The 24,364-nt window shown below is 52.8% G+C and overlaps 1 protein-coding gene across 1 annotated transcript; it reads right to left on the bottom strand.

Annotated features, from left to right (window-relative positions):
• Positions 1-480: 480 nt before the first annotated feature.
• Positions 481-18,775, bottom strand: nwd1 (NACHT and WD repeat domain containing 1; the record flags this gene model as incomplete). The annotated part of the gene is made up of 23 exons (XM_083940773.1): positions 481-809; positions 1,604-1,709; positions 3,968-4,521; positions 6,132-6,405; positions 7,489-7,637; positions 7,772-7,885; positions 7,992-8,068; positions 8,162-8,394; positions 9,159-9,271; positions 9,778-9,868; positions 10,532-10,837; positions 11,062-11,261; positions 11,332-11,454; positions 12,304-12,501; positions 13,284-13,448; positions 14,396-14,513; positions 15,550-15,703; positions 15,820-16,023; positions 16,108-17,419; positions 17,497-17,851; positions 18,137-18,253; positions 18,377-18,462; positions 18,628-18,775. The coding sequence occupies 23 exons, from the start codon at positions 18,773-18,775 to the stop codon at positions 487-489; spliced, it is 5,520 nt and encodes a 1,839-aa protein (XP_083796899.1). The 3' UTR covers positions 481-486.
• Positions 18,776-24,364: the final 5,589 nt, after the last annotated feature.

Below are 24,364 nucleotides of genomic sequence, written 5' to 3'. Positions count from 1 at the left end.
AATCACCCTTCGGTCGGGGACGAGGCCTGGACCTGGACCTGGACCTGGACCTGGGCCTGGGCCTGAGCCTGGGCCTGGACCTGGACCTGGACCTGGGCCTGGACCTGGACCTGGACCTGGACCTGGGCCTGGACCTGGACCTGGGCCTGGGCCTGGGCCTGGGCCTGGACCTGGGCCTGGACCTGGACCTGGGCCTGGGCCTGGGCCTGGGCCTGGGCCTGGACCTGGACCTGGACCTGGACCTGCTGCAGAATCCACCGCTCCTTCATGTAAAACTCATATTTATGCGACAACATGGATAAATTGTGTCGATGTAGCACTTTTTTATCCATATTCTGGTTAAATACGAGGACTCCAGGACGCAGGAAGCTGTTTTCAGAAGCGTTAATATCATAAATGTGTAAATGTGTAAATGTGTAAATGTGAGATCTAAGCTAGCTGCACACTAACTACGGGTGTCTTCAGAACCAGAACCCGGAGGTCCTGCTACAGTATGAGACAGGCTGAGGAGGCGGACGGGGGCTTCATTCTGAACATGCTCGCGACGTTCAGGTTGAACTGGGCCGGGTTGAAGTCCTGGACGTCGGACCCGGAGCCCGGCTGGCCGTCCCGGCTCTTCCTGTCTCTGGAGGTGACCCGGTACTGGGCCTTGACGTTCCTCAGAGGGTTGTAGTCCGGACTGATGTGATCCGGGCAGCGGAACATCTCCCTGATGACGGCGCCCCCCTGAGACAGCGCCACAAAACCGCTCCTGTTGCTCACCATCCGCACGACGGGGGAGTAGACGTACTGGACGTACAGCAGCGTTCCTGCCGGGGAGACAAACACAGTGACCACACGCGCTTTGGATTTTTCATGGATCAGAACACCAGGTCGCAGGTCCAGGTCGCCGGTCCAGGTCACTGGTTCAGGTCACCGGTCCAGGTCCCCTGTCCAGTACGCCGGTCCAGGTAACCAGTCCAGGTCCACGGTCCAGGTCGCCGGTCCGGGTCACTGGTTCAGGTCACCTGTCCAGGTCACCAGTCCAGGTAACCAGTCCAGGTCCACGGTCCAGGTCGCCGGTCCGGGTCACTGGTTCAGGTCACCTGTCCAGGTCACCAGTCCAGGTAACTAGTCCAGGTCACCGGTCCAGGTCGCCGGTCCGGGTCGCCGGTCCAGGTCACCAGTCCAGAACCCCTGTTCAGGTCACCAGTCCAGGTAACTAGTCCAGGTCGCCAGTCCAGGTCACCGGTCCAGAACCCCTGTTCAGGTCGCAGGTTCAGGTAACCTGACTAGGTCACCTGTCCAGGTCGCCGGTCCAGGTCATAGGTCCGGGTCACCGGTTCAGGTCACAGGTCCGGGTCACCGGTCCAGGTCATAGGTCCGGGTCACCGGTCCAGGTCGCCGGTCCACGTCACCGGTCCAGGTCACCAGTCCAGGTCACCGGTCCAGGTCACTGGTCCAGGTCACCGGACCAGGTCAACGGTCCAGGTCACCGGTCCAGGTCCAGGTCACTGGTCCAGGTCACCGGACCAGGTCACCGGTTCAGGTCACCGGTTCAGGTCACCGGTTCAGGTCACCGGTTCAGGTCACCGGTCCAGGTCGGGGGGACCGGTCCAGGTACCTGTAGCGACGTCCCAGACTTTGATGGTTCGGTCCTGAGATCCCGTGAAGACGAAGTGGTCGCTGTCGGAGAAAGCAGCGGAGAGAACGCCCTCGAAGAAAAAACCCTGAACCGGGAACAAAGGTCAAGATTTAGAGGCTGTGAGGCGGATTTCACCTGTTTTTAGTCCTGATCCGTCTCTTTGTGGTTGTTTTGTGTCTCTTTGTGGTTGTTTTGTGTCTCTTTGTGGTTGTTTTGTGTCTCTTTGTGGTTGTTTTGTTGCTCTTTGTGGTTGTTTTGTGTCTCTTTGTGGTTGTTTTGTGTCTCTTTGTGGTTGTTTTGTGTCTCTTTGTGGTTGTTTTGTGTCTCTTTGTAGTTGTTTTGTGTCTCTTTGTGGTTGTTTTGTGTCTCTTTGTAGTTGTTTTGTGTCTCTTTGTGGTGGTTTTGTGTCTCTTTGTGGTTGTTTTGTGTCTCTTTGTAGTTGTTTTGTGTCTCTTTGTGGTTGTTTCGTGTCTCTTTGTGGTTGTGTCGTGTCTCTTTGTGGTTGTTTTGTGTCTTTGTAGTTGTTTTGTGTCTCTTTGTAGTTGTTTTGTGTCTCTTTGTGGTTGTTTTGTATCTCTTTGTGGTTGTTTTGTGTCTCTTTGTGGTTGTTTTGTGTCTCTTTGTGGTTGTTTCGTGTCTCTTTGTGGTTGTTTTGTATCTCTTTGTGGTTGTTTTGTGTCTCTTTGTGGTTGTTTTGTGTCTCTTTGTGGTTGTTTTGTGTCTCTTTGTGGTTGTTTTGTATCTCTTTGTGGTTGTTTTGTGTCTCTTTGTAGTTGTTTTGTGTCTCTTTGTGGTTGTTTTGTATCTCTTTGTGGTTGTTTTGTGTCTCTTTGTGGTTGTGTCATGTCTCTTTGTGGTTGTGTCGTCTCTTTGTGGTTGTGTCGTGTCTCTTTGTAGTTGTTTTGTGTCTCTTTGTGGTTGTTTTGTGTCTTTGTAGTTGTTTTGTGTCTCTTTGTGGTTGTTTTGTGTCTCTTTGTGGTGGTTTTGTTGCTCTTTGTGGTTGTTTTGTGTCTCTTTGTGGTTGTTTTGTGTCTCTTTGTGGTCGGTTTGTGTGTCTTTGTGGTCGTTTTGTGTCTCTTTGTGGTTGTTTTGTGTCTCTTTGTAGTTGTTTTGTGTCTCTTTGTAGTTGTTTTGTGTCTCTTTGTGGTTGTTTTGTGTCTCTTTGTGGTTGTTTTGTTGCTCTTTGTGGTTGTTTTGTGTCTCTTTGTGGTTGTTTTGTGTCTCTTTGTGGTTGTTTTGTATCTCTTTGTGGTTGTTTTGTGTCTCTTTGTGGTTGTTTTGTGTCTCTTTGTGGTTGTGTCGTCTCTTTGTGGTTGTGTCGTGTTTCTTTGTAGTTGTTTTGTGTCTCTTTGTAGTTGTTTTGTGTCTCTTTGTGGTTGTTTTGTGTCTTTGTAGTTGTTTTGTGTCTCTTTGTGGTTGTTTTGTGTCTCTTTGTGGTGGTTTTGTTGCTCTTTGTGGTTGTTTTGTGTCTCTTTGTGGTTGTTTTGTGTCTCTTTGTGGTTGTTTGTGTGTCTTTGTGGTCGTTTTGTGTCTCTTTGTGGTTGTTTTGTGTCTCTTTGTAGTTGTTTTGTGTCTCTTTGTAGTTGTTTTGTGTCTCTTTGTGGTTGTTTTGTGTCTCTTTGTAGTTGTATTGTTTCTCTTTGTGGTTGTTTTGTGTCTCTTTGTAGTTGTTTTGTGTCTCTTTGTGGTTGTTTTGTGTCTCTTTGTGGTTGTTTTGTATCTCTCTGTAGTTGTTTGTGTGTCTTTGTGGTTGTTTTGTGTGTCTTTGTGGTTGTTTTGTGTCTCTTTGTGGTTGTTTTGTGTCACTTTGTGGTTGTTCTGTGTCTCTTTGTGGTTATTTGTGTGTCTTTGTGGTTGTTTTGTGTCTCTTTGTGGTTGTTTTGTGTCTCTTTGTAGTTGTTTGGTGTCTCTTTGTGGTTGTTTTGTGTCTCTTTGTAGTCGTTTTGTGTCTCTTTGTAGTGGTTTTGTGTCTTTGTAGTTGTTTTGTGTCTCTTTGTGGTTGTTTGTGTGTCTTTGTGGTTGTTTTGTGTCTCTTTGTGGTTGTTTTGTGTCTCTTTGTGGTTGTTCTGTGTCTCTTTGTGGTTGTTTTGTGTCTCTTTGTGGTGGTTTTGTGCCTCTTTGTAGTTGTTTTGTGTCTCTTTGTAGTGGTTTTGTGCCTCTTTGTAGTCGTTTTGTGTCTCTTTGTAGTGGTTTCGTGCCTCTTTGTAGTTGTTTTGTGTCTCTTTGTAGTGGTTTTGTGCCTCTTTGTAGTGGTTTTGTGTCTCTTTGTAGTCCTTGTGGTTCAGGTCTACCGTCGGCGGTGGAGACACCTGGTGGCGTCCTGCGGACCTGCAGCGCTCTGACCTTGTACTCCATGGTGTGGTCCAGGACCAGCGGGCTCAGGGCCCACAGCCTCTGCACGGCGTCCTCGGAGCCCACCAGGGCGTGGCTCCCCCAGTTGCTGGCCGTCACGCAGGTCACTCTGCTGCGATGAGCCTCCAGGTCGTAGCTCTTGCCGCATCTGAAGCCGTGGATCTTCACCTCCCCGCAGCTCGTCCCGTACAGCAGCCTGCGGTCGGGCAGCAGCGCCATGGAGGACAGCGGGGCGTGGAGGAGGGACAGGGCGAAGGCGTGCAGGGGTCCCTCCACCGTGGGGAAGCTGTCTCTGGCAGTGATTTCAAACAGACACACGGCGTCCTCGTACGCCACCGCCATGTGCTTCTCCTGGGGGGCGACGGCCAGGCGGAGCACGGGGGCGAGGCTCTCCCGGGGCGGGATGCAGAGCGTCTCCTGGGGCAGCGCCAGCGGGTAGATGAGCACGGTGCCGCTGCTCAGGCCGCACAGCAGCAGGCGCTTGTGCTGGGCGACCTCCAGACAGCAGACCTCCGCGGAGACCTCCAGGCGCTCCGCAGGAGAACCTGCAGGGAGACCGTTAAGTTTAGACCACTAAAGGAGACGGTTAAGTTTAGAGACTGAAGGAGACGGTTAAGTGTAGACCACTGAAGGAGACGGTTAAGTTTAGACGACTAAAGGAGACGGTTAAGTTTAGACCACTGAAGGAGACGGTTAAGTGTAGACCACTGAAGGTGACGGTTAAGTTTAGTTTCTAAAGGTGACGGTTAAGTTTAGTCTCTAAAGGAGACGGTTAAGTTCAGACGACTAAAGGAGACGGTTAAGTGTAGACCACTGAAGGAGACGGTTAAGTGTAGACCACTGAAGGAGACGGTTAAGTGTAGACCACTGAAGGAGACGGTTAAGTTTAGTCACTAAAGGAGACGGTTAAGTTTAGACGACTAAAGGAGACGGTTAAGTTTAGACCACTGAAGGAGACGGTTAAGTTTAGACGACTAAAGGAGACGGTTAAGTTTAGACCACTGAAGGAGACGGTTAAGTTTAGACGACTAAAGGAGACGGTTAAGTTTAGACCACTGAAGGAGACGGTTAAGTTTAGACGACTAAAGGAGACGGTTAAGTTTAGACCACTGAAGGAGACGGTTAAGTTTAGTCTCTAAAGGAGACGGTTAAGTTTAGACACTAAAGGAGACGGTTAAGTTTAGTCACTAAAGGAGACGGTTAAGTTTAGACTACTAAAGGAGACGGTTAAGTTTAGACCACTGAAGGAGACGGTTAAGTTTAGTCTCTAAAGGAGACGGTTAAGTTTAGTCTCTAAAGGAGACGGTTACGTTTAGACACTAAAGGAGACGGTTAAGTTTAGACTACTAAAGGAGACGGTTAAGTTTAGTCTCTAAAGGAGACGGTTAAGTTTAGTCACTAAAGGAGACGGTTAAGTTTAGTCTCTAAAGGAGACGGTTAAGTTTAGTCTCTAAAGGAGACGGTTAAGTTTAGTCACTAAAGGAGACGGTTAAGTTTAGACTACTAAAGGAGACGGTTAAGTTTAGTCTCTAAAGGAGACGGTTAAGTTTAGTCACTAAAGGAGACGGTTAAGTTTAGTCTCTAAAGGAGACGGTTAAGTTTAGTCTCTAAAGGAGACGGTTAAGTTTAGACTACTAAAGGAGACGGTTAAGTTTAGACACTAAAGGAGACGGTTAAGTTTAGACGACTAAAGGAGACGGTTAAGTGTAGACCACTGAAGGAGACAGTTAAGTGTAGACGACTAAAGGAGACGGTTAAGTTTAGACCACTGAAGGAGACGGTTAAGTTTAGTCTCTAAAGGTGACGGTTAAGTTTAGTCTCTAAAGGAGACGGTTAAGTTCAGACGACTAAAGGAGACGGTTAAGTGTAGACCACTGAAGGAGACGGTTAAGTTTAGACGACTAAAGGAGACGGTTAAGTTTAGACCACTGAAGGAGACGGTTAAGTGTAGACCACTGAAGGTGACGGTTAAGTTTAGTTTCTAAAGGTGACGGTTAAGTTTAGTCTCTAAAGGAGACGGTTAAGTTCAGACGACTAAAGGAGACGGTTAAGTGTAGACCACTGAAGGAGACGGTTAAGTGTAGACCACTGAAGGAGACGGTTAAGTGTAGACCACTGAAGGAGACGGTTAAGTGTAGACCACTGAAGGTCTGACCTGTGATGGTGTTCCAGCTGATCACCTCCGTCTCACTCGGCTGTTGGACGAAGAAAACACAGTCGGCGTCTTTGGTGACGGCCACGTGGGCGCAGCCTGCCGGGGCGTGGGCGGTGGGCCTGTGGCGAGGGTCGTATTTCAGACTCCACAGACGGACGCAGGCGGCCGCCGTCGAGGACGACACCAGGACGCCGTTGTAGAAACGGACAGAAGTGACGGGAGCGTCGGAACCGCACAGAGTGTCCAGCAAGGCCCCGGTGGTCACCGACCAGATCTGACGAGGAGAGGGCAACATGTGACTGAGAGGGAGCTGCACAGGCTTTTACTTTGAAAGGGCTGAAGGGCTTTTACTCTGAAGGAGCTGCACAAGCTTTTACTTTGAAAGGGCTAAAGGGCTTTTACTTTGAAAGGGTTGAAGGGCTTTTACTCTGAAGGAGCTGCACAGGCTTTTACTTTGAAAGGGCTGAAGGGCTTTTACTCTGAAGGAGCTGCACAAGCTTTTACTTTGAAAGGGCTAAAGGGCTTTTACTTTGAAAGGGTTGAAGGGCTTTTACTCTGAAGGAGCTGCACAGGCTTTTACTTTGAAAGGGCTGAAGGGCTTTTACTTTGAAAGAGGCTGCACAAGCTTTTACTTTGAAAGGGCTGAAGGGCTTTTACTTTGAAGGAGCTGCACAAGCTTTTACTTTGAAAGGGCTAAAGGGCTTTTACTTTGAAAGGGTTGAAGGGCTTTTACTCTGAAGGAGCTGCACAGGCTTTTACTTTGAAAGGGCTGAAGGGCTTTTACTTTGAAGCAGCTGCAAAAGCTTTTACTTTGAAGGGGCTGAAGGGCTTTTACTTTGAAGGAGCTGTAGGGCTTTTACTTTGAAGGAGCTCTAGGGCTTTATTTTGAAGCAGCTGCACACGCTTTTACTTTGAAGCAGCTGTAGGGCTTTTACTTTGAAGCAGCTGCACAAGCTTTTACTTTGAAAGGGCTGAAGGGCTTTTACTTTGAAGCAGCTGCACAGGCTTTTACTTTGAAGAAGCTGCACAGACGTTTCCTTTGAAGGAGCTGCACAAGCTTTTACTTTGAAGGGGCTGAAGGGCTTTTACTTTGAAGGAGCTGTAGGGCTTTTACTTTGAAGGAGCTGTAGGGCTTTTATTTTGAAGTAGCTGCACACGCTTTCACTTTGAAGCAGCTGTAGGGCTTTTACTTTGAAGGAGCTGTAGAGCTTTTATTTTGAAGGAGTTACACAAGCTTTTAATTTGAAGCAGCTGCACAGACTTTTACTTTGAAGGAGCTGCACAAGCTTTTAATTTGAAGGAGCTGTAGGGCTTTTACTGTGAAGGAGCCAGCACGTGTGCTGTGTGTCGGTCTTACCCGTATGAGTTGGTCGGCAGCTCCGGAGGCGAGCAGCCGACAGTCGGAGGAGACGCAGGCGGACAGAACGCCGTCGTCGTGTCGGAGGTCGAGGAACCCGACCACGGAGTCCGTGCGGATCTTGAAGAGGCTCAGCGTCCGGTCACTTCCTGCGGAGGACACAAAGTTTACGGGTTACCGCGGTAACGCTTACGGACAGCAGCAGGTGGCGACGGCGCTCCTGACAGGAAGGCCGCGGTAGCCAATCACAAGGCCGGAAACATTCATATCAGATAAACGGTACCGGTCTGGGGCGGCCTGAAGTGGTCTGGGGCGGCCTGAAGTGGTCTGGGGCGGTCTGAGGCGGTCTGCGGCAGTTTAGGGCGATCCGGCGTGGTCAGGGGCCACTCAACAAGTTCTGAGGGCCGTTAACGGTGACAGTGACGGTAACAGTAACGTGACGGTGACGTCTCCTGCGGTAACGGTGACGTGACGGTGACGTTGGCGGTGACGCTAGCGGTGACTTCTCCTGCGGTGACGGTAGCGGTGACGGTAACGATGACGTCTCCTGCGGTAACGTTGACGGTAACGGTGACGTCTCCTGCGGTAACGTTGACGGTAACGGTGACGTCTCCTGCGGTGACGGTGACGGTAACGGTGACGTCTCCTGCGGTAACGGTGACGTGACGGTTACGGTAACGGTGACGTCTCCTGCGGTAACGGTGACGTGACGGTTACGGTGACGGTTACGGTGACGGTGACGTCTCCTGCGGTCACAGTAACGGTGACGGTGACGTCTCCTGCGGTGACGGTAACGGTGACGGTGACGTCTCCTGCGGTGACGGTGACGGTGACGGTAACGGTGACGGTGACGGTAACGGTGACGGTGACGGTAACGGTGACGTCTCCTGCGGTGACGTCTCTAACCTGTGGAACAAAGCGTGTTTCTTCTTCTTGGCTCTCAGCGGAGGCGGTCGCATTTTTCCTTCCCTCCTCTCCCTTATCTTTCCCTGCTTTGCTTCTTGTCTCGTCTAGTCTTCTGTCTTATGTATTTCTTTTGAGAGACTCTCTCCGCACTGCTCTCCGAACCTAAAGAATTATGGAATTGATCAACTGGTCTCTGCACGCTATTGACACCATCTTCTCGACGAGAAGCCCGGGTGCGGGGGACCCTGTCTGTCCTGCCGGAACGTTTGCAGCTGGCTACACGATGGACGCGTGGGAGACGTGGCAGGTCGTGTGCCTGGCGGCTCTTTCTGTGGAGGACGTCGAAGACATCTACCTATTCGGAACCGTGATAACAACTTCCCTGCTGATTGGAATAGGCACGGGCCTGGTTTATCAGAGAATTCGGGAATCCATGGCAGCTGCCAAGAGCCCCACATGGCTGCCTGGAATGATTGAGGCGGTGCGAGTCATGGGCACTCAGACTGTGGCTTTGCACCGCGATGTGGGTACCATCAAGGAGACGCTCATGGCTTTGCAAAGGAAAGTGGATCGTATTCCTGACCAGAATGGACAAAGAGAGTAGCCGCGACATTGGAATGTGGCTGCTCGTCCCAAACCCAAACAACCCCAATCTTATCCTTTTCGGCCTCCCCAACCAGCAGTGGCCTTGGCCAAGGCTGCTGCTGGAACAACAACTCCCCTGGAGAACACTGCAGTGAGACGCTCTTCATTCCTTCCCCCACCTCCCACAGACACCTGCTGATTGTTGACTCTGCCTGGGTCATGATCAAGGCCGTCTCCGTTGGATCAGACTGAGGCACCGAGGCTGTGACGCCGGGCGGGGTGACGACCCAGGCTCACACATACAGTGACATTATACATTTATACAGATATGCATCCACCCTCCTCCCCCTCTCCCACGTCTCTGCAGCTTGTACCCCCCCAGTGAGACAGACGGGTCCGTGACCAGCGCCGAATATGGCTGCAGGACCGGGTGGCTGCTGGCTACCCTGGGTTACACCCCCCACCCTCACCCCCTCCCTGTTGCTAGTCTTGAGTTTTTCTGTTGTAAGAGTGATTATGTGCTTTTGTTGCTGAGGTGTTTTTTCCTGTTCCCACACTGCACTCCCTCTGGAGTACAGTCTGGGGGTTGCCTTTTTTTCTCTCCTCCCTCTCCTCATGTTATGCTGTAACTTTCTCAATACAATCCCTGCCTCCTGTCCTGTCTACCCCTCTGTCACATTGTATGTACATGTATGTTTGGACAGGTGGCGCTGCAATTTCGCTGGTACTTGTGACTAGTGACAAATAAAGGGCTTCATCATCATCATCATCAAAGCAAAGGTCGAGCGGGATTCGTACCTGCGACCAGAATCTTTTCGTCTTCAGTCACTGAGAGCAAAGAAGGAACCAGAGGAAACTTGGCGGCCGTGGTTCTGCCCGTCCTGGAGATCTGCACGCACGACATGGGAGTCATGAGATATAACACCACTGAGGAGGTCTGAGGCGGTCTGAGGTCGTCGGGGGGGGGGTTCTGGGGCGGTCTGAGGAGGTCTGGGGGCAGTCTGAGGAGGTCTGGGGGGGTCTGGGGCAGTCTGGGGCGGTCTGAGGAGGTCTGGGGGGGGGGGTTCTGGGGCGGTCTGAGGAGGTCTGGGGGGGGTCTGGGGCAGTCTGAGGAGGTCTGGAGGGGGTCTGGGGCAGTCTGGGGCTGTCTGAGGAGGTCGGGGGCGGTCTGAGGAGGTCTGGAGGGGGTCTGGGGCAGTCTGGGGCTGTCTGAGGAGGTCGGGGGCGGTCTGAGGAGGTCTGGGGCGGTCTGGGGCGGTCTGAGGAGGTCTGGGGCAGTCGGGGGGGGTCTGGGGCAGCCTCGGGCGGTCGGGGGGGGTCTGGGGCAGTCTGGGGCGGTCTGAGTTGATCTGGGGAAGTCTGAAGTGGTCTGGGGCACTCTGGGGCGGTCTGGGGCAGTCCGAGGCGGTCTGGGGCAGTCTGAGGCGGTCTGGGGCGGTCTGAGGCGGTCTGGGGCAGTCTGAGGCGGTCTGGGGCAGTCCGAGGCGGTCTGGGGCGGTCTGGGGCGGTCCGAGGCGGTCTGGGGCGGTCCGAGGCGGTCAGAAACACAAACCTGATGCAGGAACCCGTCTTTAGAAACCACAAACACTTTCCCGCGCTTGGGCAACGTCACAGACTTCACAGGAGTCAAACGTCGGCCGTTCTCCAGACGAGTCTCCGAACGCTGAGTCTCATCGACAGGATGAGAAACTGTGATCAGAGCAGAACCACGAAGAGAGACCACGGATCCTCCCAGGACCCCCAGGACCCCCAGGACCCCCAGAGCCCCCTGGACCCCCAGCACCGCCGACCCGCCATCACCACCATCACCATCACTGCTGCTGAAGAGCTCAGCCCCCTCAGCCGTCCACGCCTTCACCTGCAACAGCAACACCGTTAAGTTTAGACCACTAAAGGAGACCGTTAAGTTTAGTTTCTAAAGGAGACGGTTAAGTCCTAAAGGACTTGGTTCAGATCAGATAAAGCTGGTTTGTCTCAGTTCTTCAGGACTTGAACCCACGGTCCTCCAGGTCAGAGTCCTGGTTTTGGAGCCTCCTCCTCGGGGACTTGGCGTCTGGTTCGACGTCCTAAACACGGACGTACCTGCGTCCTGGTGTAAACAAAGATCAGCTGATCAGACAGGTGGAGGTGTGCTGAGGAGGGGGCGGAGTCAACGGGCACCGCCTCCTGAACGCAGAGCAGCTGTTGGCCGTTCACCAGGCTCCACTTCCTCAGAGAGCCGTCGGCAGCCAATGAGAGGCAGTGGGCGGAGCTGTCCATGGCTTTGACACACAGGACGGCACCTACGCACAGATGCCATCATTAAATATCATGATCTTTAATCATGAGTGTTCTTAATGAACGCAGACTCACCTGTGTGACCTGGCAGAGCGTGCACGAGCTGCTGGTCGGCGAGGCTCCAGACCGCCACCACGCCATCGTCTGACCCTGCAACCAGAAGCTCCGCCTCCACGCTGATGTCCACGCAGAGCACACCTGAAGACATGTCGACAGGTGAGACCTGCACTGCTGCACCTGTCGCTCCGCACACAACGCGTACGTACGGACAGGAGTTGGGGGTCAGGGGTCAAAGGTTTGGGGTCAGAGGTCAGGGGGTCAGAGGAAGGGGGTCAGAGGTAGGGGGTCAGGGGTCAGAAGTTGGGGGTAGGGGGGTCAGAGGTCAGAGGTTGGGGGTCCTATGTTCCTGGGTCCTTTGTTCCCGGGGTCCTATGTTCCCTGGGTCCTATTTTCCCGGGTCTTATGTTCCATGGGTCCTATGTTCCCGGGTTCCTGGCTCACAGACCTGCGTAGACCCTAACAGTACCCCCTGACCCCTGACCCCTGACCCTGAACCCCTGCGGCTGATGCACCCGGGGGAAACCAGGTCTGATGTTCCCCGACTGTCTCGATGCCGAAAAAGACCCTGGGATGATTCTGTGCCGGACTGGTGTCCTGTGTGAACGGCAGCTAGCTAGCTAACTAGCCAGCACAAGAGACGGACAAGCTAGCTGGCTAACTAGCCAGCACAAGAGACGGACAAGCTAGCTGGCTAACTAGCTAGCACAAGAGACGGACAAGCTAGCTGGCTAACTAGCCAGCACAAGAGACGGACAAGCTAGCTGGCTAACTAGCCAGCACAAGAGACGGACAAGCTAGCTGGCTAACAGGAAGAAGCTCTTGAGGTTTGTCGTTCTCGGTGAGAAGCTTCGGCGCCGCCTGAAGGTCGTTTGACACTCTGCGACTAAAGCACAGTCGTCATTTGTAGCCCGTGAAATTTACGATAACTTCGACTTTTACGTTTCACTCTTTCAAAGTGTAGTTTAGATAGAAGAGCATGTTTCTGACCTCCGTGCAGGCCGGTCAGCGTGTGCAGCAGCGCCCCCCCTGGCTGCGGCAGGAAGCTGCACTTGGGAACGAGGATGGGCTCGGGACACGTCAGTAACCACTCCTCGCATTGGCGACACAGCCGGCCAATCACATCGGGGAAAGGCGTGGCCAAGGAGCAGAGTCTGGCCAGCAGCTCGGTGTAAAACAGAGCCGTGTCTGCAACCGCAATCACAAACGCCGTTTTATTCACACGCTTTATTCAGCGGCTGTTTAACGGCGTCAGCAGGTTAGCAAGTTAGCAGGTCAGGAGGTTAGCAGGTTAGGAGGTGAGCAGGTCAGCAGGTTAGCAGGTCAGCAGGTTAACAGGTTAGCACGTCAGCAGGTTAGCAGGTCAGCAGGTTAGCAGGTTAGCAGGTCAGCAGGTTAACAGGTTAGCACGTCAGCAGGTTAGCAGGTCAGCAGGTTAGCAGGTTAGCAGGTCAGCAGGTTAACAGGTTAGCACGTCAGCAGGTTAGCAGGTCAGCAGGTTAGGAGGTCAACAGGTCAGCAGGTTAGCAGGTTAGCAGGTCAGCAGGTCAGCAGGTTAGCAGGTTAGCAGGTCAGCAGGTCAGAAGGTTAGCAGGTCAGAAGGTTAGCAGGTCAACAGGTCAGCAGGTTAGCAGGTCAGAAGGTTAGCAGGTCAGCGGGTTAGCGGGTCAGCGGGTTAGGAGTTTAGCAGGTTAGCAGGTTAGCAGGTCAGCAGGTTAGCACGTTAGCACGTTAGCAGGTCAGCAGGTTAGCAGGTTAGCAGGTTAGCAGGTCAGCAGGTTAGCAGGTTAGGAGGTTAGCAGGTTAGCAGGTCAGCAGATTAGCAGGTCAGCAGGTCAGCGGGTTAGCAGGTCAGCGGGTTAGCAGGTCAGCGGGTTAGCGGGTTAGCATGTTAGCTGCTTATTAACATTATTATATATGTAAATAAGATCAGACGTCTAAAGGTCCCGATATGAGCCGGACGCACTCACCCATGTGCCCGTCCAGGAAGTCCAGACTGGGTTTGATCAGGACCAGAGTGTCCCGGACCAGTCTGGTCTCAGGGCAGTCCATGTACTGGCAGCACTGGTCCAGGTCCTGGATCACGCTGGAGACCCCGCACACCCGGCTCTTACAGAGCAGCCACTCAGCGCTGCCTGAAAAACAGCAGCTCACAACAACTTAAAGCTGCTTTAAGTTTGAAGGTCACACTAAAACTGTTCAAATAAACGTTTTTCTTCTAATATTTTGATCTTCAAGCATTTAAAAAATATCATAATCCGCAGATTTAACGTTTGTGATTTCATTTTAAAAGCATTAATGCTGCTTTATGATCCGATTTAGGGCGCCCTCCCACAGTGCCTCCGTCCCGTGCCCCCTCCCACTGTGCCTCCGTCCCGTGCCCCAGCTCGTCTCACGGCTAAAGTCTGGTTCCTTTGACCAGTGTGAGTGCAACCGTACCACGTCTAGGAGCGGCACGCTTGCCGTCCACGGCCCGTTTGGGAGAGGTGGGCTTTAGTAAAGCACGTTTGCACGTGTGCGAGCACGAGCGTGCGCACGTGTACGAGCACGAGGCCTACGGCGGTTCTGAGGTCATTTCCTGTGCGCCTGTTGGGACGTAGAAAAAAGAAGGAGGGACCATGCGCGGACATTTCAAACAATGGCGGTGAAAGGTTCACGTTGGTGTGATGCGGAGGTGGAGTGTTTACTGCAGATTTGGTCGATGAAAAGATTCAAAAACAGTCGACAAGACGCACAAAAACTCCGAGGTCTACGGAAAGATCTGGAAACAAAGCCACGCATCGCCATGACGTCATCAATGCGTGTGACGTGCTACGGCGTGATGACGTATAGGCAGCAAGAAGCATTCTCCGAGGCCCAGGTAGTGTGAGTACAAACGGGCCTGGAGGGGGGGACAAGGACCCTAAAGCACGGGGCACGGGACGGAGGCACAGTGGGAGGGCGCTCTAACCTGTGACGGAGGCACAGTGGGAGAGCGCTCTAACCTGTGACGGAGGCACAGTGGGACGGCGCCCTGACAGTCTTATTGTGTTGTTGTTGTTGTTGTTGTGAATGGAACAATAATATTACGATAACACAATACCGATGACTTCCTGTCGCAGCTCGTCCCACAGACCAGCGTGCAGCAGGTGGTACGGCAGCTCCTGGAGCTTCCTGACGTTGGCCAATCCTGGAGCGAACCACAGCGGCTGGGGCGGGACCTGTGACATCATTCAACCAATCAAAACACAGCATGAAGGTACTGTAAGCTGCTGAAAGTGGAGTCTCCTCCTGCTGGACATTAGAGAGAACACAGCTTTAAGTGGAGTCTCCTCCTGCTGGACATTAGAGAGAATGCAGCTTTAAGTGGAGTCTCCTCCTGCTGGACATTAGAGAGAATGCAGCTTTAAGTGGAGTCTCCTCCTGCTGGACATTAGAGAGAATGCAGCTTTAAGTGGAGTCTCCTCCTGCTGGACATTAGAGAGAATGCAGCTTTAAGTGGAGTCTCCTCCTGCTGGACATTAGAGAGAATGCAGCTTTAAGTGGAGTCTCCTCCTGCCGGACATTAGAGAGAATGCAGCTTTAAGTGGAGTCTCCTCCTGCTGGACATTAGAGAGAATGCAGCTTTAAGTGGAGTCTCCTCCTGCTGGACATTAGAGAGAATGCAGCTTTAAGTGGAGTCTCCTCCTGCTGGACATTAGAGAGAATGCAGCTTTAAGTGGAGTCTCCTCCTGCTGGACATTAGAGAGAATGCAGCTTTAAGTGGAGTCTCCTCCTGCTGGACATTAGAGAGAACGCAGCTTTAAGTGGAGTCTCCTCCTGCTGGACATTAGAGAGAATGCAGCTTTAAGTGGAGTCTCCCCCTGCTGGACATTAGAGAGAATGCAGCTTTAAGTGGAGTCTCCTCCTGCTGGACATTAGAGAGAATGCAGCTTTAAGTGGAGTCTCCTCCTGCTGGACATTAGAGAGAATGCAGCTTTAAGTGGAGTCTCCTCCTGCTGGACATTAGAGAGAATGCAGCTTTAAGTGGAGTCTCCTCCTGCTGGACATTAGAGAGAATGCAGCTTTAAGTGGAGTCTCCTCCTGCTGGACATTAGAGAGAATGCAGCTTTAAGTGGAGTCTCCTCCTGCTGGACATTAGAGAGAATGCAGCTTTAAGTGGAGTCTCCTCCTGCTGGACATTAGAGAGAATGCAGCTGTAAGTGGACATTAGAGAGAATGCAGCTTTAAGTGGACATTACTTTATGTCGTCGGTACCTTTCGGTCTGAGAGGAGCAGGGACAGACCCGGCAGAGCCGCCGGCTTCAGTTTCCCTGACCACCGACCCGTGAAGTACTCAGCCAGGATCCTGAAGCTCCGCCCCCGCCGCTCTGATGTCAGATAGCGAGCCGTAACCGCCTCATACAGACGCCTGCTCGCACACACACACACACACACACACACACACACACACACACACACACACACACTCTCAAACATTTGACCTGTTTGCTCATTTTTCCCATTTAAACTGTTTTTCTTCTTCACCGGTTGTTGAAGGCGATGGCGGCGACCCCGTCCTTCCAGCGCTCCTCCAGCAGATCCTCGATGTCCCGTCTGAGCCCCGCCCAGAGGAAGGGGGGCAGCCGGATCAGCGAGGGGGTCGGAGGCAGGGAGAACCTGTACACCTCACTGAGGACGTCATCATCCAGGGACATGACGTCCCGCAGCTCGGCCTCCAGCAGACCTTCCCTGTGGACTCAGGAGGTCAGCGTCACTGTTTTAGCCTTTTAAGAACAATCAAATCTGTTTCCACGGTAACACGGCTCTCCTCACCTCGCCAGCGTGATGTATCCCAAGGCTCCGCCCACCAGCTCCTTCCCGTGTTTCTCCTCCAGCATCAGAAAGAGCTGCGACATCATTTCCTGTGTGTTGGCGCCCAGGTGTGTGGCAGTGAGCGGGCTGAAGGACGTCCAGCGTCTGGCTGCAGACAGAATCAGTTTCAGGTGCAGAGGACAACCGGTCGCCTCGAAGCTCTGCAGCACGGCGGCGCTCTGCTCCGGGGTCAACGTCCGCTGAGACGCTCGCAGGTACGACTCCATCATCTGTTTCCCTTCATTACGACACAAGCGCTCCACTTCAAAGAAACTCCCCGAAGACCTCAACTTCAGCCGCGTGTTAGCGAACGCCTCACTGTCGGTGTCCATGGAGACCACCAGGTGGATGTTGGGCGGGAGCGTGACGGGCAGCCAGCGGAGTTTGTGAGCGTGGTGTTGGTCTGAGAGCTGATCCAGGGCGTCCAGGATGATGAGCAGCGTGTTCTGCCGCTGGGACACCTCGCTGAGGACGCTCCTGAAGAACCGGAGCAGCTCCAGGTGAGTGCTGGCCGTCAGCGGCGAGGGTGGAGCCAAACCACAAGCCGAACAGATCTGGAGGCAGACGCTGCGGAGGACGTGGTCGATGTCAGGTCTCTGAGGATGACGCGCCGACAGCAGCATGATCACCACCGACGCCCCGCCCTCCAGGACGCTACGCATCTCCTGCGCTAGTTTGCAAAGCAGCGCCGTCTTCCCCATCCCTGCAGACCCGTGCACCACCAGCGGGCCGTGGTCAACGTTGGTGGACTCCCACATGGCACAGCAGAGCTTACCCAGAAGCCCCTCCCTGCCATAGAGACCCCTGCACAGCTCGGCGCTCATGGCGTTGTGCCGTGCGACCTCTTCATCCACCAGGTCTGAGATTTCCTCCGTCTCGTCTTCAGTACTTCCCCAAATCTTTCTCCGTCTCCCGTCCGCTGGCGAACCGGCCACCGCTCCGATCCTGGCCTGCATCTGCGAGACAAACTGCTCACAGACGCTGTCCAGGTACTGAGCGTGCTCTTTGCGTTTGGGGTCGATGCTGCCTTTGCTGAGCTCCACGCAGTGCAGGTTGAGGCTCTTCTGCATCGTGGCGAAGAGGCGGGACTTGAGGCCGGTGAGGAGCCCCTGAGCTTCTGCGTCCAGCAGGCCATTGGCTGTCAGGTCCATGAATTTGGCGAGACGTTTCGGACCGTCCCTCGCCCTCTGGCGGGGAATCTCTCGGACAAAAAGAAGGGCCGACGGTTCTCCGCCGCCCGTCAACAAACCGCGCTCGAACTCTTGCTCCGTGACTGTGGACGAGAACAGAGACGCTCAGACCTCAGAAACACTTTAGGACAAAGAACCAACTGTGAGCGACGTCTCTCACCTGATACGAAGAACCGTTGCTTCTGCTCCGCTGTGATGTCACCGGCGGCCTCGGCCTCCGTGGCGGCGGAGCGCAGGAGCTGCAACAGCTGACTCTCTGTAGAACGCCAGGAGAGGAGGTTGGCGTTGCGCTGCGGAGTGCTCTCAGGCCGGAGGTTGGCGTAGTGGGGGAAGTGAGCTGTGATTGGCTGAAGCACGTAGGTGGGTGGGACCGCGTTGTTGTCCTTCAGGAACCACTGACTCAGCAGCTTCACGCCTTCGGGGTTTTTGGAGAGTTTGGACAAAAGGACCTCAAACTGCTTCTCCGGGACGAGGCGAGGAAGAGCCCGGTGGCCGTAGCGGTTCCCCAGCAGAGCCTTTGGAAGGTAAAAGAAGAAGTTAAGGAAATTCATCGATGATCCTGCACTAAAGTCCTCCTCACGCGCTGCAACTTTGACCAAACATCCGATAAAAAAGATCAGGGACTCCGGAGATTTCGTGGCTGCGGTCGAGAGAAAGGAAATCCGTGCGTCGCTGTGATGGTTTTGCGTTTTGTGTGTGATGTGAAGTTCACGTGGACTGGAGACGCGTGTGCACGATGCAAACATCAATGAATCACGTTTAAAACCTTTGATCTTAACTTCCACGACGAAGAGACTCACGATGAAAGCTGGACCGGCTGAAACCCTCGCACAGTTCTCGATCTCCTGCAGGAAGGTCTCGCAGGACTCGTGGTCCCCCGACGAGACGCTTCGAATCCCCCAACACAGATCCACCACCTGAACAGGAAGTGACCTCACTGATGAATGAGCAGGTATTTAAGCGATTACACATTATATTTCCTGTTATCAGCTCGTGGGTTTCTTTGTCTTTCACTGAGACATTGACGTTAAAGTACTGACCTCAAACACCAGCCCCAGACTGCGGCAGTACGCCAGGACTTGTGGGTAAGCTTTCTCCAGCAGGGCTTTCCTCTCACTGCTCATGTCTGAACAGAAAACACCAGAGATACGAGGACGTGAGTCCATACGATGAGGCGTTCTCAGGTAAAGGTGAAGGCGTTTAGATACGGGTGGAGCCTCGACACCAGTTTACCACATCATTTCTCATCCTCTCCACAAACCTGAACCTCTCTCACACACACGACTCTGACCTGTGAAGGTGGAGCTGATGAAGACCCGGATCATGTTGGAGCTGCTCTTCGTCCTCTCAGCTCCGTCTGTCCGTCCTCTCACGACACCTCCACCTGCTGCTGCTGCTGCTGCTGCTGCTGCTGCTGCTGCTGCTGGACGCTCCGCCATCATCGTCGTCTAACTCTTCAGTGTCTAACTTTAGGCAGTCGTCTGGTTTCTCCTCCCTCAGCTGCTCTCCAGTCTGTTTGTTTCCCTCTGAGAGTTTCCTCCATAACGACGGGTTCTCCCACCTGACCGTCTGTGCCTGCAGCACACCTGCCCCTGCAGCACACCTGCCCCTGCAGCACACTCGCCCCTGCAGCACACCCGCCCCTGCAGCACACCCGCCCCTGCAGCACACCTGCCCCTGCAGCACACCCGCCCCTGCAGCACACCCGCCCCTGCAGCACACCTGCCCCTGCAGCACACCCGCCCCTGCAGCACTACCTAAGCCATGCACAGCCATCCAAGCGATGTCCGAACAGTCCCTTCTCGTCTCATCCAATGAAGTTCTGGGGGTTGATGAACACACATCAAGGTGTAACCCCACTCTGAGCCACGCTCCCCTGCAGCAGGTGTGACATCCACACAAGCCTCAACCCGCTTCGCACCATTCATCCCAGACGATCGACCCACGTCCTTCATCCCCGACGATCGACCCACGATCGACCCTCATCATTCCCTCGACCCCCCTCTTCATCCCACCTAAACGCACCCTCACCCCACCTTCTTGCGTCCTCCAGTATGGTACAGTGGTGTGGTCTTTCTCGGTGCTGTGAACCTGTTTGTCCTGCACTTTTTACCTTCAGGCTGTTTTTGTTGAAAGCAGCGCTCTCTGAGGACGTTGCATCAGCTGGGAGACGCCACCTCATCACCTGCTGATGATTCATGCTCCCAACAGTCCGTCTTCACACGTTGGATCGACTTAGTGCTTTTATTTTGTTAATCTGAAATGATCTGACAGTCAAAGTTTTATCAGATAAATGAAGTTAAAGTTTCAAAATAAAAGCATTTGCAGCTCTGTGTCCCCGGAGTCAGGACTAAACATGGGACAGGTCTGCTCTGTGTCCCCAGAGTCAGGACTAAACATGGGACAGGTCTGCTCTGTGTCCCCAGAGTCAGGACTAAACATGGGACAGGTCTGCTCTGTGTCCCCAGAGTCAGGACTAAACATGGGACAGGTCTGCTCTGTGTCCCCAGAGTCAGGACTAAACATGGGACAGGTCTGCTCTGTGTCCCCAGAGTCGGGACTAAACATGGGACAGGTCTGCTCTGTGTCCCCAGAGTCAGGACTTAACATGGGACAGGTCTGCTCTGTGTCCCCAGAGTCAGGACTAAACATGGGTCAGGTCTGCTCTGTGTCCCCAGAGTCAGGACTAAACATGGGACAGGTCTGCTCTGTGTCCCCAGAGTCAGGACTAAACATGGGACAGGTCTGCTCTGTGTCCCCAGAGTCAGGACTAAACATGGGACAGGTCTGCTCTGTGTCCCCAGAGTCAGGACTTAACATGGGACAGGTCTGCTCTGTGTCCCCAGAGTCGGGACTAAACATGGGACAGGTCTGCTCTGTGTCCCCAGAGTCAGGACTTAACATGGGACAGGTCTGCTCTGTGTCCCCAGAGTCGGGACTAAACATGGGACAGGTCTGCTCTGTGTCCCCAGAGTCGGGACTAAACATGGGACAGGTCTGCTCTGTGTCCCCAGAGTCAGGACTAAACATGGGACAGGTCTGCTCTGTGTCCCCAGAGTCAGGACTAAACATGGGACAGGTCTGCTCTGTGTCCCCAGAGTCAGGACTAAACATGGGACAGGTCTGCTCTGTGTCCCCAGAGTCAGGACTAAACATGGGACAGGTCTGCTCTGTGTCCCCAGAGTCAGGACTAAACATGGGACAGGTCTGCTCTGTGTCCCCAGAGTCAGGACTAAACATGGGTCAGGTCTGCTCTGTGTCCCCAGAGTCAGGACTAAACATGGGACAGGTCTGCTCTGTGTCCCCAGAGTCAGGACTAAACATGGAGAGGAAGCGTTCTCTTAAATCCAGACTGAAGACTTTTCTGTAACTTCTGTAAAACTCTTTAATGTTTTAAAAATGACCTTTGATGCGTTTTAAATCTTTTCTACGTCTTAATTGACCTTTGATGTGTTTTAAACGTCGATGTTTCATGTGTTATTTCTCCCGATGCTTTGAATGTTTGATGTGAAGCACTTTGAATTCCCTTGTTGTTGAATGGTGCTGTGCAAATAAAGTGGCGTGACACCATCTGCTGTGAGAGCTCTCTGACACTGACGCTGTCTCTGACTCTGGTTGGACTGGTTTTGACGTCACTCTGATGTTTTTAGACTCTGAAGTTCTCAGGATGTGACGGCGTCCTCAGATCAGACGCACACAGACTCCAGGACTGACGAGGAAGAAAGCAGCAGCGTCTTCTCTCACAGTGAGTTCACTTTGATCCCATTGTGCTGTTTCACTCTGTAACTGGACACTGCAGCCGTTTCTTGGTGCTGGTTCAAAGTCTCCATTGGAAATGTTCTGCAGAGTTTCTCTCTGAGTTTAAGAGCAATTCATTCAGAACGATTGACATCAAATGTTCATATTTCTCCAAAAGAGTCGACAGCACTTTGACTGTAATCTGAGTTCACATCATGGTGAAAGCAGCAGGGAGTGTCTGAACTGCTCCGACCGGTTGGATCAACTTAGTGCTTTTATTTTGACTCTGATCCGACAGTCAAAGCTTTAGCAGCTAAATATAGCTTTCAATCACATTTTGAAAAGGTGTGTGGCTGACCTGATGACGGCAGCCATTTTGAAAAGGTGTGTGGCTGACATGATGACGGCAGCCATTTTGAAAAGGTGTGTGGCTGATCTGATGGCAGCAGCCATTTTGAAAAGGTGTGTGGCTGACCTGATGACGGCAGCCATTTTGAAAAGGTGTGTGGCCGACCTGATGACGGCAGCCATTTTGAAAAGGTGTGTGGCTGACCTGATGACGGCAGCCATTTTGAAAAGGTGTGTGGCTGAACTGATGACGGCAGCCATTTTGAAAAGGTGTGTGGCTGAACTGATGACGGCAGCCATTTTGAAAAGGTGTGTGGCTGACCTGATGACGGCAGCCATTTTGAAAAGGTGTGTGGCTGACCTGATGGTGGCAGCCATTTTGAAAAGGTGTGTGGCTGATCTGATGATGGCAGCCATTTTGAAAAGGTGTGTGGCCGACCTGATGACGGCAGCCATTTTGAAAAGGTGTGTGGCTGATCTGATGGTGGCAGCCATTTTGAAAAGGTGTGTGGCCGACCTGATGACGGCAGCCATTTTGAAAAGGTGTGTGGCTGACCTGATGACGGCAGCCATTTTGAAAAGGTGTGTGGTTGACCTGATGACGGCAGCCATTTTGAAAAGGTGTGTGGCTGATCTGATGACGGCAGCCATTTTGAAAAGGTGTGTGGCTGACCTGATGACGGCAGCCATTTTGAAAAGGTGTGTGGCTGACCCGATGACGGCAGCCATTTTGAAAAGGTGTGTGGCTGACCTGATGACGGCAGCCATTTTGAAAAGGTGTGTGGTTGACCTGATGACGGCGGCATTTTTGAAAAGGTGTGTGGCTGACCTGATGACGGCAGCCATTGTGAAAAGGTGTGTGGCTGACCTGATGACGGCAGCCATTTTGAAAAGGTGTGTGGCTGACTGATGACGGCAGCCATTTTGAAAAGGTGTGTGGCTGACCTGATGACGGCAGCCATTTTGAAAAGGTGTGTGGCCGACCTGATGACGGCAGCCATTTTGAAAAGGTGTGTGGCTGACCTGATGACGGCAGCCATTTTGAAAAGGTGTGTGGCTGAACTGATGACGGCAGCCATTTTGAAAAGGTGTGTGGCTGACCTGATGACGGCAGCCATTTTGAAAAGGTGTGTGGCTGACCTGATGGTGGCAGCCATTTTGAAAAGGTGTGTGGCTGATCTGATGATGGCAGCCATTTTGAAAAGGTGTGTGGCCGACCTGATGACGGCAGCCATTTTGAAAAGGTGTGTGGCTGACCTGATGACGGCAGCCATTTTGAAAAGGTGTGTGGTTGACCTGATGACGGCAGCCATTTTGAAAAGGTGTGTGGCTGATCTGATGACGGCAGCCATTTTGAAAAGGTGTGTGGCTGACCTGATGACGGCAGCCATTTTGAAAAGGTGTGTGGCTGACCCGATGACGGCAGCCATTTTGAAAAGGTGTGTGGCTGACCTGATGACGGCAGCCATTTTGAAAAGGTGTGTGGTTGACCTGATGACGGCGGCATTTTTGAAAAGGTGTGTGGCTGACCTGATGACGGCAGCCATTGTGAAAAGGTGTGTGGCTGACCTGATGACGGCAGCCATTTTGAAAAGGTGTGTGGCTGACTGATGACGGCAGCCATTTTGAAAAGGTGTGTGGCTGACCTGATGACGGCAGCCATTTTGAAAAGGTGTGTGGCTGAGCTGATGACAGACTTGTAATCCAAAGATGAAAAAAAAAACACATTGAAACTTAAAAAGATATAGAAAGAAAAAACTAAGAAAAAAAAATTAACAATTTACACGTACAGTCTGAAAAGGGGATGGAAGGAAGCAACGCTTATATATTTCCAACCCCTCACCCAGCACCACCCAACCCAAAATAACATATTATAACAATACAATATATTGTAGTGACACAAACAGACAGACAGACAGACAGACAGGCCCAAACTTGTCCTGCTTCTACACCCCCTCTTCCCTCCAGAACATATAGGCAACAGAGCAAATGCCAGACAGGTGTTTAGACAGATAGACAGGCATTCAGACAGACAGGTGTTTAGACAAACAGACCGGATCCTGGCGTGCTGCGATGAAATAGCAGCCACACACACCCTCAGTGTAGAAGGAGGCCGATCATCATGTAGGAGCGATTGCAAAAACGTAAGAATGGTAGGAACAGTCCAGTGAACTGGATCAACATTCTCAACTGAACCCCAGTTAGAGAACAGTTTCCACCTGTGCTGATACAGCAGACGGGTAGAGGGCGCTCTGGCACCCAAATAGTTCCCCTGACAGGCTCTATGCCATCGCTCAGCAGCGGATTGGGCCCTGCAGGGGCCAAAGGATGCCAAATCCTTCCCCTCTCTGGAAGGTGCCAGGGTGTCCCGCAACAAAGTTTGTGGAGCAGGGGAAACCAGGTCCTGGCAGGCCAGAACAGGGCCACAAGCAGAAGCCTGTGACCCTGATGAAGCACCCTGAGAAGTGTTTGGAAGATCAGGGGAAGCGGTGGGAAGACAAAGAGAAGGCTGTCCGGCTATCCATGGGCCAGAGCACCCTGACCCAGAGGGGTGGTCATCTCCATTAAGGAGAACCAAAGTGGGCAGTGGGCTGACTCCTCCGGGGCAAAGAGTTATGCACCGTGGCCCCTGGAGGCAAATGCCGAGCCCCCAACCCTGTTGCCTGGTGTGATCGGTCTGGACAGTTCGTTCAAGCGCCTGTAGAGCAGCTGTGCCAAACAGCTCCCCAGGTTTCGGACAAGGGTGACTGTGCAAGCCAGACCTGGCGGCGAATCTGAACAAGAGTGGACATCAAACGTCCCAGTTCCCTCGACATTAAGGCAAAAGCCTGCAGTGAGGCATCCCTGACGCTGATGCGGGATGCATCCACTTCAGCCCACTGCAGGGACGCCGATAGGATAGGATAGGATGCAAGAGTGACTAGTCAATATGACCCATCCGT

The sequence above is a fragment of the Echiichthys vipera genome (assembly GCF_963691815.1).
Source record: "Echiichthys vipera genome assembly, chromosome: 3".
NCBI lineage: Eukaryota > Metazoa > Chordata > Actinopteri > Perciformes > Trachinidae > Echiichthys > Echiichthys vipera.
This window is presented reverse-complemented; position numbering and strand designations above follow the sequence as displayed.